The sequence below is a fragment of the Clupea harengus genome, chromosome 22 (genome assembly GCF_900700415.2).
Source record: "Clupea harengus chromosome 22, Ch_v2.0.2, whole genome shotgun sequence".
NCBI lineage: Eukaryota > Metazoa > Chordata > Actinopteri > Clupeiformes > Clupeidae > Clupea > Clupea harengus.
In genome coordinates, this window is record NC_045173.1 from 7158637 (window position 1) to 7175640 (window position 17004).

Consider the following 17004-nt stretch of genomic DNA (forward strand, 5'->3'; position numbering starts at 1 on the left):
CTGCTAGAATACCATTCATGACCTCGAGACGTAAGCCACATGCTCAGAGAAACTAATCCAGTCATCAATCATGACACCCAAGTTTCTTGCAGCTTTAGTTGGGGTCAATGATGTTGAGCCAAGTTGGATGCTAATATTATGTAGGATAGCCAGATTGGCTGGGAATGCCAGGATCTCAGCCAAAGATTAAGATGAAGGTAACGATCATTCATCCAAACTGAACTATCATCTGAGATATCATGCTGAGATTCAAGCCACAATTTGGAGTTATCTGGGATGAAGGACAAGTACAGTTAGGGGGTCATCTACATATCAATGGTAAGAGAACCAATAAGGAGTGGATAATCTCGCCCTAACAAGGTCGTGTAAAGAAAAGAAGGATTCCAAGGACCAAGACCTGAGGTACACCAGTGGAGAGGTGGTGGAATTTGGACACTTGTCCCTGCCAACACATATGAAATGATCATCCTGTGAGATAAGATGCCCACATGCTCCAAAATGGCCACATCAGACAGTGTAGACATGAGACTTTTGTGATTTACCGAGTCAAACACTGGTGAACAGTATAGTAATACAAGAACTGTTGACAGGGTGGAAGCTCTTGTCTGTAGAATGACCACACTTAAAACTAGGCCAATTAGGGTCCAGTAAATTACTCTGTGTGGTAATGAGATACTCACAATCTTTTCAAGAATCTTTGATAAAAAAGGGAGAAGGGGACAGGCCTGTAATTCTTCACATCAGACAGGTTAAGTGAAACTTTCTTAAGTAATGGAGTAACCCAAGCCGGTTTGAATGCGTAAAAATTGTAGGATTTGAGTAATCAACTCAAATGTTATGATAGTGTTTGGTGCAATGTATAGCCTATTTAATCTAATTAGTTAGTCTTATTTATCCCTCAGAAACTGTGAAATCAGTATGATCATCGTTATGCTCTGTATGAAGAAATATTGGACTATGGAATATGATGAAGCCTTTGCATTTAATTGAAAAATGTGTTAAAATGATAAATGTCCTTCACCTGTCAAAAACTTTTAATAAAGTAGCACAACATTTCATTATTGAATTTCAAAATTCATCATTATTTCATAGATGTTAAGAAAATCTTCATTATTATTGCCCTTCTTATAATATAGTCCAGCATTAGCCTACTGTATTTTGGTAGTGACACATTTTGGGAGGAGAAAAATATTCCAAAACCGTCAAAAAATGTAATATGAGTGTACGATTAGGCTACTAAAAATGAACTGTACGATTAGGCTACTAGAAATGTGTACCTTAGATATTATACAATGTAGGCATATCAAACTTTTTTCAAGTTGTTTCCAACTCTGAATTTGAACCAATTCTGTAGAATGGCCCATAAAACTACATTTTAGCCGTACGATGAGCTTTTACACATTTAATAATTATGTTGAAAATGTAGGCTGTTTTAATGTTTTTGGTAATTTGATAGCTAATTTATTTATTTATCGTAGGTATAAATACAGCTGGGCTAGGAACATTTGACTTAGAAGAGTGGACAACCCGGACCCTTTGAGGTGGTACTCCGAGATGTTGTTGTAGTTAAACTGTCTTGTAAAGAGAGCCATCAGTACGATTATGGTCTTTGACAAACGTTATTATTCTTTTGTTTGACCTTTGTCCTTCAGTTTGCAAGTCCATGCATTTGAAAGGAGCTATGGATTACAAAGGAGGCACACATCAAGTTGTGGGTATAAAGTTATTGTTTCTTCACTATGGCTAACCTGCTACAGCATAGACAGTCACGTCTTTTCTTATCAAGCCTTCTCAGTCATCTGACATTCTCATGTGACCATTAAGACTATTCCTTGATCGAATGCAGGAGCAGTAAGAACTTAAACCACTGAAAAGACAATATGAAGATTGTTACAGAACAGAATAGATCTGTCTTGCAGTAGCGGCGGCCGCATTGTATGAAGGTATTATTGTAGCAAAACAACTGAGCACCTGTGACAGTGGAATTTGTAGCTTCGTTGTAGAAAATAGTAACACATTTGTATCCGTAAAGGAGTCACAGAGAGACAATTATTTTCTCCCCCACAAACACAACAGATTCGCTTTTTTCAAATACTTCATTGCAGGTGCACAAATCCTAGCGCCTTTTCCAAACGACCCCCCCGTAACCTGAAATGTTCTTCAATTTCTAGAATGTTAGCAGGTATCCAGTTTTACACCAGATGTAACCATTCTAGCTTTCCCAGTCTGTTCTCAGTCCCCTCTAAAGGCATAACTAAATACCAAAAGTAATCAATGGACGTTTACCAATAACTTCTAACTAATAACTAGGTTGGGTCCTTCTCGGGGGCTTTTTTACTCCTCATATAAATGCTGTACTTGAGGCTGTGTGTCTTATGGCTTGTTATGGTTCCGTGCATTCTGGGGAATTCCCTGCCAAACTCTTTTGTCTGGGGCTAGATTCAGGCACTTCTGTGGTTCTGATATGCTGTGATCTTTTTGAAAATCTAGGCAAGTTTAAACTGTGCATAATTCAAACAAATAAACTTTGCAACCAGATGTTTAGGGACAGTTATATTGAAGTCATATATGCATGTCATTTGTATTTTTCTCTAAATCTTCTGCTGGAATACGTGCAAAAACATACTGAACCACACTGACACTGTTTTGGGCACTTGAGGTAATTCTCTAAGGCTACGTTTACACGGAGCCTGGATTGCCTGAATCCGGAAACATTTTTGGATCCGGTACCTTTTTTTTATCGCGTTCACGCAGAGCCCTGTTAAGAAAAATCTGCCTTCACACGGAAACGCTGGAGCGGAGCGGAGCGGAGTGGTTGAATCTGCTGTAAAGACGCTATGGAACATGTGCATAAAGTGACAGAAGTCGAGATCCAACTAGCAATCTTCCGATTGCTGAACGACTTCTCTACCACCTGAAATCACTGTTACCACAGCATTCAAACAGGCTTAGTTAGAATCGCGCACCTCCCCGCCCTCGTTTCAGTTAAGTTACCGTTTTGAAACTTCCGTCTATAATTTAAAAAAAAATCATGTCAGATTTGCCTCTATAGGCTATTGCTGACACTTTTAAAAAACGGTTTTGAACAATGGTCTGATGCAAATAGATTAAACAGTGATAGATTAAAGTGTGGCTTGTTAATGTCAACCCTTTCCTAACCAGCTTCTTAACAAAATCGATTTAGTTTATGTTGTTGCTGTTATGAAGTGACTCAGCGGGCTTCACGTGGGGCAATTAAGTCATCGGGTTAGAAAGTGTGCGGATCGGGCGTCTACACGAACACGGATCCGCTGGCGGGTTTGAATCTACCCACTCTGGAGACCTGATTCAAAAGGTTGCGGATTCAGTGACCCAATCCGCCGGGCTCGTGTAAACGAGAGGCCGATCCGACAACATTTCTTTCCGGATTCAGGCAATCCAGGCTCCGTGTAAAGGGCCTCTACGATCTTGGGTATGCTATAAGCATAAAAGTTCTTAATCAATCCATTCATATGATGAAATACGGCCATCTAACAATTAGGACCCTGTCATTGTAGTATCAGAAGGTATCAATGGTAGGGCTAATGGCCGTAAACCATTTATATGCAGAGGGCCTGTTAACACCCCGGCCCATCACACATCAACACAAAGTCAAAGCCAAGCCATGTCTTTAGGAGAAGAGAAGACTGCTATTTCACAGAAATCTCCACTCTGTTTGCCGTATACTTTATATATCTGCACATACAAACGTACATTTTTGAATCAAAATACTCTCCAGAACAGTCCAAATGCATTCTACTGTATGGAGTAGGCATAAAGTAGATAGATAGATAGATAGATAGATAGATGGATACTTTATTAATCCCGAGGGAAATTTAGGTCATCCAGTAGCTTATACACTTATACACCTCACCGACATACATACATAAATCACATATACATAGGGAAACATATATACATACACATAGGGAGAACATTTTCACACAAAGTGTTTCCAGATACAGGCCCTATTGTACTGAGTGCAATGATTTTGACAGTGTCTGTGTCCAGGAGGAAAGTGATCTTAAGTAAATAGCCCAAGGGCTCAAACTAGCACACAGGGAACTATCCTGACTTTTTTCCTGACTCCTGACGGGGCGTACGCCAAAGACCCTTTAAACCTTTCTACTGAAATGTTATCTTGCAACATGTAAAATTCCATCGAGGATTAAAATAGTTTATTTCACTCCTGCTTTCTGAGTATTTCTGCTGGAATGGTCATGGTGTGGAGGATTCAAGGTTGTCCAGCAAAACTTGATGTGAACTTTTGCATAGAACTTCTATACAAAGGGACAATGACAAGTAATGTCACTGGAAAATAAAAAGCAATGAGAATATGTACAAATGTTATTTGTCTTGTTTCGTAAAGCTATAGTAATAAGCAGTCGCTGTTTGATTTATTTTGTCTGCTTTCTGTTGGCAAAACACTAACACATTACCAGTATTTAAAATATTCAGAAGTCAGACTCGTTTATGGTTTTCATAAAATAGAGCATTTAACTTCATACAGGACTAATTGACTAAAAATATTCACTGCAAAATGAGTTTTAAAGTGTCAGATAAGGCAAGTCTGAATGATGGAAGGTAAAACTGAAAATAATAAATGCGCTCTGGGGGGTAGACATAGGCTATACTGTCAAAAATCTACACGTTTTTCTCTGTGAAAATGTAATGTACTGTCACACACGTGTAAATACAACTATAAATTCAAGGTGCACAGTTGCTTTGCTACAGTAATCAGTCCCCCCAAGGTTTTTGCAATCTTGCGTTTTCACAAATTCATGTAAAGGAGGGAGGGACTGCCTAATACCTTCATAGCATTGCCTTAGCTGCTATACAGACCCATTGCCTTAGCTGCTATACAGACCACACATACATGACCCATTTGATGGCTTAGACATATAAAGAGGCTGAATGTGCCATAATTTGCAAGGTTGTGATGGATATCCTGTCAGTCAGAGCTGTTAAATATTGTTTTGAAACCTGAACTCACTATTGAATCTTTTGGTTTGGGTAACATGACAATGTTCAGTTTTCTATGTTTTCAGCCTTTATGTCTTTGAACAGTAAAAACATTCCATGCGTTTCTTGACGTCTGTATGTGTCTTTGTTTTGGCTTGCGCATGAAGAATAACTCCTCTACAGACATCTCTCAAAGTGTGGAGGACGACCCACTGATTGAGGGACCTTTGATCTCTCAGGATACTCTCGAGTCAGCCATCAAGAGGGAATTTCTGAAGTTACCTACTTCCTGGACAGCTGGATTACTGCTTTTCTTACATGTGAGACATTCAGGCAATCAGTGATGCCCTTACTCTCTTTGTTAATGCATACCAGGCAACTCACACCAACAATGGTGCAAGACTTCTTGCAATTTCCCTTAACTGTTTCTCGCGTTTTTTCATCCCACAGTGGAATTGGTTCCAAATTAGTTCCCGTTATTGTCATGGTTGCTAATTTCTAATAAGTGTATACAGTTTCCCCTCATAGTGCCATAGGACCGTGTGAGCCCCCTGCTCCTGCCCTTAAATCTTCTTATCTGTGGTTGTGTGTTTGTTTGGCCTCCACAGGTAGCCTTTGTGTGTTTGTCCCTGGTGGTGTGTGTGTTGTGTGGACTGCTAGAGGGACATCGTGCAGAGTGTGCATCTTTGCTGCAGGGCGTGGACAGCAAGAAGGTGGTGCTGCTTAGTAAAGTGGCGTTATGGATGGTATCGTACATACACCAATGCTATGTGGAGCACCACAACACAGCGGCCAGACGCAGGGGCTACCTGCTCTTCTACCGACAGACACGTGCCATTGCTCTCCTGCCACTGCTCATACAGTCCTTAGGTAAGACACGGGCACACATAATCTTAAATGTTTTGTATCCAACAGCACTCATGAACATGACCCACACAGACACAAGTAAACAAGCCCACTTTTGGGCCTCTTTCCCTCGAAGGAAATTGTTCAATTGATTTTGTGTAATGTACATCTGCTGCCTGTGGACAAGGATCACATAGAGTTTGGGCCCGGTCTTTGACAGTTCTCATTGTGGTCCCTAGAGGGCGATATCCTACTACATAACAGCATAGCTTGATCAGGTTGTGACTAAGTAACATGTATAGCATTGAGTGAGGTAGACTTTCAGTGAAAATGGTTAACTGGTTTCAGGCATCTGAATATTTCTGGTTAGAATAAGGAGTGCCATAGCCAACAATCCTACAAATACATTTTAGTGGAAGTTACCATTAACAAAAGACTGACCCTCAAACACTCTGTCTGTGTCTTATCTTCTTTCTCTCTGTGTGTATGTGTAGGAAACGTGTTTCTGTTGCTGCTGCTGGCGCTGACCACAGTGCTGGATGGGGTCGAGAAGCAGCTGTCTGTGTATCTGCTGCTGGGAATTCTGAGTCTGGAGCTGTTGCTGTCAGTCACCTTTCTGATGGCTTATATAGGTACACACACATACACACACACACACACACACACACACACACACACACACACATATATACTCTCTCTCTCCCTTTCTCTCACAGGTAGTACATGCACACACAAACACTTTAGCTGCTATATCTAAGTGGCAGCTATGATGAGGGCTAATTTAATTCTCCAAACGCTGAAGGAAAGGTGCTTCAATGCTTCCTTTCCTTTCTTATCTCCTTTAGCATAGAGTACACTGGACCATCTTTTTTACGAATTATTATATATTATTAAATTATACATGGTAGATATAAGTGTGTGTGTTTCATATATCATTATTCAATAAAAAAAAACATCAAGGGCAGTTAATTTACTTATGGGAACTACACAACCTTCTCATTTAAATGTTGGTTTTGTGCAAAACCTCCTTCTAGAGGTTGTCTACAAAGGCGATTTGTTTATTACTGTACCCAGACAGTTAGCTTTACATTTGAATGGAGACCCAAAGTTTGTCTGTCTATCATTCTCACATACACCACCACTGTTTCCCTTCCCTCCTTTGGCATGCACTGATCCTTTAAGTCAAGCACAAGCCAGCTTTTGTTTTTCATTGGTCATTAGGCTCATCCTCGCCAAAGGCAAATTCAAGAGGTAACTCCACCCAGACACACACACACACACACAGTTCAACATATAACTCCGCCCTCAAATGCCATGCCATTGTCCTGTTGATGAGAAGGGATTCTATAACACACACACACACACACACACACACACTTCATATCTCTCTTTGGATTCTTAAGCAGATTAGTCAGGCTTGACAAGATACTCCCTTAGCATACACCTTTAAACTCTCTCTCTTTGTGTGTGTGTGTGTGTGTGTGTGTGTGTGTGTGTGTGTGTGTTGTTTTTTTTGTATACCAGAATCCCTTCCCGTGAAAAGTGCAAGAGATATCTTTAGAGCATTTGTGAGTGTAGGCACAGCTAGCATTCGGAAGCGGTCTCTAATGACCACTTAAATGAACTGAGTGGATTTGTTTCTGCTAGCTGTGTGACTAGTGTGATTATAGTGTCACCATGTGAATGTCTTATTGTGTGTGTTTTGGATTGGGAATCGCAGTAGTCTGTGAAGTTTGTCAAGAAGCAGCTCTGACCTGAGAACAGATCCTGCTGATTTGGAGCCTTTGTACTGGGACATTAGTCTGATCTGTGCCCAGCAGATGGAGAACTCTTCAGCCCATTGACTTGATTCTCTCCATCGTCCTTCATCCCCAATGCTTTACAGTATATGTTCCCTTGTCACTCTGCTCACAATTCTTTGAAGTTCTTTTGAGATTGTGTGTGTCTTTTGAAGAGGGAAGGTGATTTCTCCCTCTACTCTGCGTACTGCACTCATTTAAACATGAATGCCTCAGCTCTTTTGCCCCTCCACATCAAAGAGCTTTAGTGCCCATCAAAGGGTTAAACACAGGGAGGGAGAGAGAAGGACAGAAAGAGAGAAAGAGAGAGAGGAAGAAATGCATTGTGAACTAATTTGGAATGAAGCATCATTCTCATTGTCAGAGACCTGCCCCTGAACAAGGCAAGAAAAATCCACTGCAGTTGAGTTTGAATGCATACGCACACACACCCACACATACAAATGCAATCTCCATTCCACTGTATTAAGATGTGGATATGTAAGTACAAGTATGCATGTGTGTGTGTGTGTGTGTGTGTTTGTTTGCTCTGTCATTGATGGAGTAGTCTGGGTTCTTTGAGCTTCTTAGCAGGTGAGCACAGCTGTGGGGTGAGGGGGGGCAGAGACGAGAGGGAGGGAGGGAGGGAGGGAGGGAAGGGTGTGGAGGATGAGTGGGCATAGGGTTACTGAAACGGGAGAGAGGGCAAAACAAAGGGATGTAAGAGAGGAGAGGGATATAGCCCAGACATCACCATGATTCTGTCGCTCTTTTAGAGTAGAGCAGAAGATTGTAGAACATCCAGTGGAATGTCTGGCATGCCTTGATGTAAGCCCATGTAGAGCTGCTTTCTGACACCAGGTCTTGGAAACCAAAGACTTAGACCCCCAGCCTTTATTCCTTTTTACTTGATCTGCAACCGGCTCACCATTACTGGATTAAATGTAGCTAAATAATACAGTCAGGCTGTAGAACATCTTGCAATGGTGTTTAATTGGATAATGGGATGTATTACATTATATTTCATTTTTAACTGTGAAGAGTGATCCATCAGTCCATCCTGTAGTGTGTTAAGGGGATGAGTCTTGAGCCTCTGGAGCAGCGGATGCCATGATCAATTGTACGTGGACCAGCATTGCACTCAAACGTGTACATGGGTTGCTGACTGAAAGTATGGTGACTAAACACTTGAGGTGGCATTTTAGTAGAAAAAGAAGTACTGTAACCGGTATAGGTATGTTCTCTGGAATGTTTCAGGAACCACTAAAGAATCTATGTGATTGATGATGTGGGAGCATCTGTTTGGTTGACACACTAATGGGTGCAAGTCATAAGATCAATTACTACAACCCACTTCAGGATGAAGTTCAGGTAGCAAACTATTCTGATTCTACAAGACTATACTGAAAATACAGCAATGATAATCAATTGTTTGCCTTTGTGTGTGTCTGTGTGTGTGTGAGAGAGAGGCCGAGAGACCGAGAGAGAGGAAGAGGAGGAGAAATAGAGATTAGAGTTATTATCACTTTGTGTTTATGGTGTCATTGACTGAGTGAGGTGCCAATGTTTTTTAAAGATATGAGGAATGTAGCACATCCTCTTTAAACAACTCCCTCCAACCCTTTATCTCACCTGCTTGGTGGCTTGTTCTGTGCCCTCCTACCTCCCTGACACTAACATTCCACTTTCTCATGGTGTGGTGAAAAATCTACCAAATTACCCTCAATAACAGGATAACGCAACATTCTAAAGAAAACACAACAAATTAATCTACAACCAGTCAAACATGTTCTGGTGTATATGTAGATGTATACATATATACACACACACAATATGTTTCATTGGACTGCTCATCTCCTGTTGTTGACCTAAAATATTATATTATTTTTGCCTAATGTTAGGGTGTGTGTGAAGGATATGATCTGTCTTGTTTTGCTAAATAGTAAAGGGAGGGAGGGGGGGGGGGGGGCTGTATTAATGTGTAAAACAGAAGTCGAGTGGAGTGTGTGTGTTTGTGTATGCTTGTGAGAATGAGAGATAAAGACTTGAAGATAAAATGTGTGTCGAGATGGTGTGAGAATAGAACACTAGATGTGCAGGATGCTGCAGCTACGGTGCTGTTTTCCACACCTACTAAACACACACATCCACACTGCTAAAGCCCAGGGTGCCTCTGGCCTGGCCTGGCCACCACAAGAACACTTGAGTGTGTCTCCGGAGGAAGAGTGGGCAGTGTGAGGGGAGACATTAGGAGAGTGGCCCTTTACAACCTTCTGAGGACAGAAGGAAGGAGGGGGTCATCCTGTCATTCAAAATTAGTGTTTTGCATCAGGCCCTAGCATGCTTACTTCAAACGTTACACCATTAACTGCCAGCATTAATAGTCTTGACTTTGTCCTTACGTGGGGGAGAGAGACATTCCTTATGTCTATAATGTTTCTTTGTTTTCTCTTTTCTTGAATACATTTTTGTGTGTGTGTTTCGGTTGTAGTGAAGGTGGTGAGATTCAACACTGAGAAACTTAGTCCTGACATCAATCAAGAGGAGCACTTCCACAACTACCTGAGCAGTGGCAGCATTGCACACACAGAGACCGGCTTCAGGTAAAACACACTCACCACACTCACTAGCTGTCCAGCTGCAGGACCTTTACACACACACACACACACACACACACACACACAGGGGCTTCAGTATACAAACACATACTTTCTACAAGCTTCTAGCAGTGGCCTACATTCAGCAGCACAAGAACTCATACATATGAATCTATTAAATATTATTGAGAATGTGATCAAACTGATATTTTAATCATCATCCCATTAATATTATTAAAATCTCCATATTAAATTATACTTTATACCTGTACGTCATTATATCTGTAATTCTGATTCGACATCTCGTATTCTTACCCGGACATTCCTGGTTGACATCTGCATGACTCTGTCTCTGTAGCCACCTCTATCTGCCCTCCTCTATCTGCCCATCTCGGCGTCTTTGCTCTGCCATTAGCATCTGCAAAGAGGGCGCACACACATGCACACACTGTAAGCCCTTGGGTCTCACCGAAGGCCCTGTAACCAGAAGCCAGTGGGTCAGTTTCCTCAAAGAAACACCACATTTCCACCCACCACACTTGAGGCCCCTGGGTGTGTTTTTATCTGTTTTATCACAGTTTTTCTTAATCTTTATTGACTCTTCGTGTGTGTGACACAGGGATGGTTCGAGTCTTGAGGAGGTGGTAGAGAAGCAGGCGGATCTGATAGAGTACCTGAAGCAGCACAACACTCTGCTGAGCAAGAGAATCCTCTCACTCACTGCTCAGCAGATCAGAGACTGACACCAGGCCTCTCCACTGCCTGCTACTGCACCGCTTTTAGCTGACCGTGTGTGCGTGTGCGTGTGCGTGTGCGTGTGCGTGTGCGTGTGTGTCATTAAAGTGCGCATCCACGCCCGCATAATGTTTGCATGAAATAAAACTGCTTGTGTGTCAGTTGAGTAAGCACATTGTGTTTGTGTCGGGTGTGTGTGTTTGTATTGAGAGTGAGGGAGATAGTGAGAGCGAGAGTCAGGCCACTGCAGCCATGGCTGACTGATCAGAGGGGTCTTTAGTGGCAAATGACCCCAAGTAACCTTTCCTTAACGATACTCTCGCATTACTATGCCAACTGCTCCCTAACAACACAATGGTTGGAGCCAGGAAGGAATCATGTTCAATCAGCTAAATCAGTTCCATTACTCCTCTCTGGTCAGAGATTGGTATTGTGGTATGGGTCTAATGTTGTTTTTATTTTTCTATTTTACTAAAGTATACGATTTTGTTTCTACGATAATGGACTGTTGTTTGTCATGTATGTAAGATTTATCTGTGTGTGTGTGGAGAAGACCCCAAGAGCCTTGGGAGCAATCTTGATTGTAGTTTTCTTCCAGTTTCTGACCACTGTTAAACTGGTCTTATATAAGTATTCCATTGGATACTGAAGACTGGTTAAAATAATGTTGTGAGTGAATTAATGTGAATAAAGATCATTTGGGGTGTCTTTATGAAATGTCTATTTCATACTTGTGTCATTGGTGTTCATTATTTAAAGGGAAACTTTAGGATTTTTCAACCTGGGTCCTATTTTATTTATTTTTTTTAGATCTTTTGGGTCCAAACTTTTACTAGGGACAGAAACCATCATAATCGGTCCAGTATTTTGTTGAAACGCTTAAACTGACAACTGCAAAACGGTTATGCAATGGAAGCCTATGGAGAAAGCATGCACGTCAAAGTAAACCGCTTGTTGTAAACACTGACAGACTCGTAAATGTTATTTTATCTTCGATTGTCGAAGTGCACTCTACTCTGAGAACTCACTCCAGCAACACACGGTAGGCCAGTCGACTACGGGTAATGAATGGGGTGCAACGTCAGAGACCGTAAGAAGCTTGAGTTAAAGCACTGACTGTACGAAGTCATTTTCTACATTTTTTTTTTAAATTTTTTTTTTTTTACAGTTGTTGATGTAAACAGACACAGTTATGTCTCTATGGGGATCCTTTACATGTTGTCAGACCCTTATGATAATATTTACGAGCCTGTTGACTAAAACAAGCACTTTGATGCTTGCATGTTGTTCCATAGGATTCCATTGTTTAGCCTGTTGCGGTTTTTAACTCAATACTGGGCCAATTTTTATAGATTTTGTTCCTAGTCAAAAATGTTACCCAAAAAGATCGAAAATAGCGTTGAAAAATAAAAGTTTCTCTTTAAGTCCTTCAAATAGTTTAATGCGGGGGTTCTTAAACTTTTTGGGGCCAGGGACTGATTACAGGGTAGAAAATGTTCCAAGGACCACCCTCATAACACAGATTAAGCATATGCTTACTGCCATTTGTACTTTGTGTCATTGGAACTATTTGTATTCTAAAACTTTTCGACCTAAATATACCATACTTATTTATAGTGAAGAACACAATAATAATTTGGGTGCTTTGTAGATGTCGCTATAGCCTGGCTGATTTCATGCTTCCCTTGCCAGCACCTGAAGCCACATGACGTATTTAGGTCTCCTGTTGCTGTTCTCAATAAAACCAATCTTAGCGTGACTTGATGTGGACTGACTCAAATATTTCGCCATGCTCGCCAGTAGGCTAGCTATCTAATAAGCCAAGCTAAGCAGCAGCAGGAACAATGTGTTGTGCTATACGTGAAGTGAGTGATTCATCATGACAGATTGAGCTAATGTGTCTCAATCATATCCGTTTTTTATTGGCCAATGGACACAATAACCTTGTTCTATTGGTGCACATGGTCCCCATTTGTAGACATGCATTTTTCAATGATGTAGCACAATTTGATCATTTATAGCTAATTCTTTTTGGACCCAAAATGGTCCAAAAATAATTAGCTATAAATGATCAAATAATAAAAAAAAAAAAAGAATGGTTTAAGGGTTTACATGGACCTGGACTGGATGACTCTCTGAGGAGGTTGCAGTAAGACTACCACACTTTCTCCTGAGTTGGAAGTGGGGAAACGTAGAAACGTTTGAAAGCTAATTCTTGTGTATCATTCAAGTTTTTCTAAGTCTAAGCACCGTTTACTGCTCCAAGAGGCCATCAGTGAGCCTTAGCACTGCAATCAGCAGAGGACATCAATGGAGAACTCAGAGCACCTCCAGAGCCTAAGACTCAGGACAGGCAGCAGCCGGACCCAAATACACGTTCTAGTACATGACTGACAGTCTCTCTGTGCCACCCCCCATGGAGTCACTAACGAACACATTATTTTACTCTGCTGATACTGTGCTCTACATCCTATCACATGCTAAGGCTTTGATTACCACACAAATTCGGCTTACAGATGTTGTTGATGTTTGAACTATGAGAAGCTTAAAGAAGGAAACATTTCGTTTTCACAAAGTTCAGACTTCAGTATACACACTATTTAATATTCATTAATAAAACATTTGAAGTGCAGGACTAACAAATAAACACATTTCAAATAATACTTTACAAAATGTCATTCTCATGTTTAAAAGTATTTACAGCAGCTATGAGTAATGACAGCTTAAGAACACTGTATACTTATATGAGAGTACAGCTCGATACAGATGGTGGCAAAGGATCATTATCAGTAGAAACAGACATTTGAGAGACTGAGACAGACACACAGCAGTGCAGCTTCTTGGCATATCTCCTCTCAGCACAGGATTTCCTAGAAGCCGAGTGTGACAGTGGGTCTCGATATTCCATTGTTTCTAGAAGTTCGCTTTCCACAGATTGTCTCTTTTTTTTCCAGAAGTGTCACCTGGAAAAGAAAAAGATTAAGTTGTGGTAACAGCCATTCTGTGTTTGTGTGTGTGTTTGAATGTGCATCTAGTTAAGGTTGGCAGACCCTAACTCAGTGTGTGGGGTCAGAGCAGAGGTTAAAGGCCACGACTTCAGTGGGGGAGTATGGCAACAGTGCAGCGGCTCCACAGGGCTGCCGTCACAATTACGGTGATTTATTTCACACACTCACACACTCAGGCTCCCTAATCACTCACATACACCTTAGGCATTAAAACTGCCACTAGTCCCTCTTCCTCACATTGCCTTAGACTTCTGCCCCCACATCACCTCCTGTGTATGTGTGACCACTGCTTCACCTCATAACTCACATGTTTGTCTTTGTTTAAAGCTGGACTGAGGGAGTTTGTGTGTGTGTGTCTGGTCCCAGCTGCTGGTTTATGGCCGTGTAACCTTGATCTTTGCTCTCTACTGCATGGAAAGGCCCCCTTAAACAGCCAATGACTCCTTCACAGATGCCCATATACTTACAAACATTAGATCTAAAGAAACACACATTCACACACTAGTTGGAACTGATTGTTTATCATTAATTTAATAACTTCTAACAAAGCTACGGAGGCATACCAGCCCCCCTCAAGTCCTGCAATAAGGACCCATACTATGTGTGTCACTACAGTAACAAAGACATTCCTGCCATTGTGTGTCTGGGTTTTGTTTGTTTCTTATTAGCAGAAGGGCTTTAGGAATGTAACTCAGTTTACCACTCCAATGCAATTTGAAGTGTGTGTGTGTGCAAGTATGTTTACTCACTACCGCAGAGAAAGTCTCAGAGTGTAATTACCCAACATTGTGTGTGTGCGTGTGTGTGTGTGTGTGTATGTATGTGTGTGTGCATCTGAGGCTGGATGCTCAGTGAACTGAAACTTTTATTTATAAATCAGGCCTAATGTCTTTGGATACAGGCACTCCTGGAGAATGTACTTTGTATCGCCACACTGACACACGTTGCAGAAAAGGGTTGATGATTTTCAAAGAAAGCGGCAGCAATAAGTGAGTTAAATGACGCATCGCGTTACACACTATAAGCAACTTTCAGTGTCTTACCTCAGGGGAACGGCACACGTGAATGCAGTGGTAGGCACCGATTGTGCGGACAATGGTGTCGTCGGAATTTTCTGCGCATATTCAGGGTAACTGTAAAATGATCAGAATGAATAAGCGTTACATTCTGGAAAGCTACAAGACATTTAATACGGACAGGATTTAGGCTTAACAACCGTTATTTCTTAGGGGTTACTGGTGACCACATGGGTTGTCTGGGTGTGTGAGGATGGAATTCAAGAACCATAACCGGGTGGGACCGCTCTTCCCACAGGTAACAGGCAGTCTATAGCCTCCTCCAATATACCAATTACGTCTTGTGCTGATAACGAATTTTCAGCCACTCCCTGTGCAACTGGCAATTTAGCACTGTTCCTCCCTCTGAGCAAGATTTGAGCTACCGTGACCAACAGGAAACGATAAAATCGGATGACTTTATGACCGCCACCGCTCTGAAATTCCGCTCCTGGGACCACCTCTCCGTGCGTGCGCTCTCTCTCCCTCTCTCGGTCTTTCTCTCCGTAGCTGGAGCAGTATTATGCTAATGTAGACCGTAGCGCAACCTTCATTACCATTGTGTTAAACATCATGACTAACAAAAGGTTCTCACAGCCGGTCAGCCCGGGGGCAGAGATTACCGGTGGAGCCGTAAAGGTGGCGATGGTTTCAGATGTAGATTTTGATTTTGAAGCCTAAGGACACAATTTAAGGTCTCTTTTTAGCTCCATAGGTGCCGACTCTGTGCGTTGCATCGAGGCGCATCCGTCACCTGCGCTGTCCAGATATTGCCTATCGCGAGTTTGTAGTTCAGACCTCGAACTCTAGTCACGCTACACAACAAGCATTTAGCCTGGCACAATAAACACATAAAATGCATTAAGGTAATGCAGTGTGTTTTACCACAGCGAGTGGAGCGCGAGGCAAATATGTCTGGGCGTGAATTTAACAATATTAAACAATCTGGGCCTAACTGTAGGTTTCGAGAAAAATAACTCTATACATACAACTAGGCTATTTCGCAAGAGTATACTGCACTTAACAACTGTCACATAAATTAGGGGACTGTGAATCAGTCATGGTTTTCAAGATGCTTACCTTTTCTTTGTGGTCTCGCCGACAGCAACATCGACATCGACAGTAGCAGTAGAAGAAGAAGGATTGGGTTGAAAAGCCTCATCTTGATGCCGAAGGTCAGGTGTTCACCCGGTAAATCCCACAGTTGCTGTTACCACGAGAAAGGTAACTCAGATGGCAGAGTTTTTTGTCTCTTCAACAGGGGTAAATTCCAGAATTAGTTACTCTTGTATTAATTAACTGAATTCGATAACTCCCCTTTTTGTAAGTTTTGAGTTCAGTGTCTTCCCACGTTAATGCTCAGTAAAAAGATGACCAGCATTAGTACTCTGTCCCTCTTTCCTGGTTTGCAGCTTGGTCCTTGTCCCTCTTCTTATCTACTTCTTTGGTCTTGTATCCTCTCCTCTCTTTCTTTTTACCAGCTGACAGATGACCCAAACTGAGTATGAAAGACCAGAGTGGACAAAGCCGTTTTCCCCCCTCTTTAAATACCACTGAAGAGGGAGGGAGAGAGGTAGGAGGGGAAGAAGAGGCAGAGACAGGGAGGGGTATGTAAAATACCCCCCATTCATTCACTCACACACACACACACACACACACACACACACACACACACACACACACACACACACACACACACACACGCACACACACACAGACACACACACACAGTGAGAGAGAGAGAGACACTTTGCATTGCACATATTGACCCCACATGTAGCAGGCAATAGAGCAGGAAGCTTACTCTCTACTCCCCCACCCAAATGGCTGTTCCTTATGTGTCTCCATGAGGATTGTGTAGTGTGTGTCTGCATGCTTTTTGGCCTTTAGGACTTTTGGAGCCTCCTTCTTACTCAAATTCAGTCCCTCTCTCTCTGCATGTGTGTGGGTGTGCTTTGGTCCTTTATTCACCTGTGAGATGTTAAGTGGCTGTTAAGTGATGGCT

General features: G+C 41.8%; 2 protein-coding genes across 2 annotated transcripts; one reads left to right on the forward strand and one right to left on the reverse strand.

The window, feature by feature from the left end:
- Positions 1-1510: 1510 nt before the first annotated feature.
- tmem192 (transmembrane protein 192) lies at positions 1511-11648 on the forward strand. The gene is made up of 7 exons (XM_012831293.3): positions 1511-1541; positions 1653-1711; positions 5148-5300; positions 5589-5850; positions 6321-6458; positions 10096-10207; positions 10821-11648. Exons 2-7 carry the CDS (start codon positions 1664-1666, stop codon positions 10942-10944), a joined length of 837 nt encoding a protein of 278 aa, XP_012686747.1. The 5' UTR covers positions 1511-1541; positions 1653-1663; the 3' UTR covers positions 10945-11648.
- Positions 11649-11693: 45 nt separating this feature from the next.
- On the reverse strand, positions 11694-16485 carry apela (apelin receptor early endogenous ligand). Its single transcript, XM_042703039.1, has 3 exons — positions 16080-16485; positions 14988-15077; positions 11694-13899 (listed from the first exon to the last, which is right to left on the reverse strand). The coding sequence occupies exons 1-2, from the start codon at positions 16159-16161 to the stop codon at positions 14989-14991; spliced, it is 171 nt and encodes a 56-aa protein (XP_042558973.1). The 5' UTR covers positions 16162-16485; the 3' UTR covers positions 11694-13899; position 14988.
- Between the last annotated feature and the right edge of the window lie 519 nt (positions 16486-17004).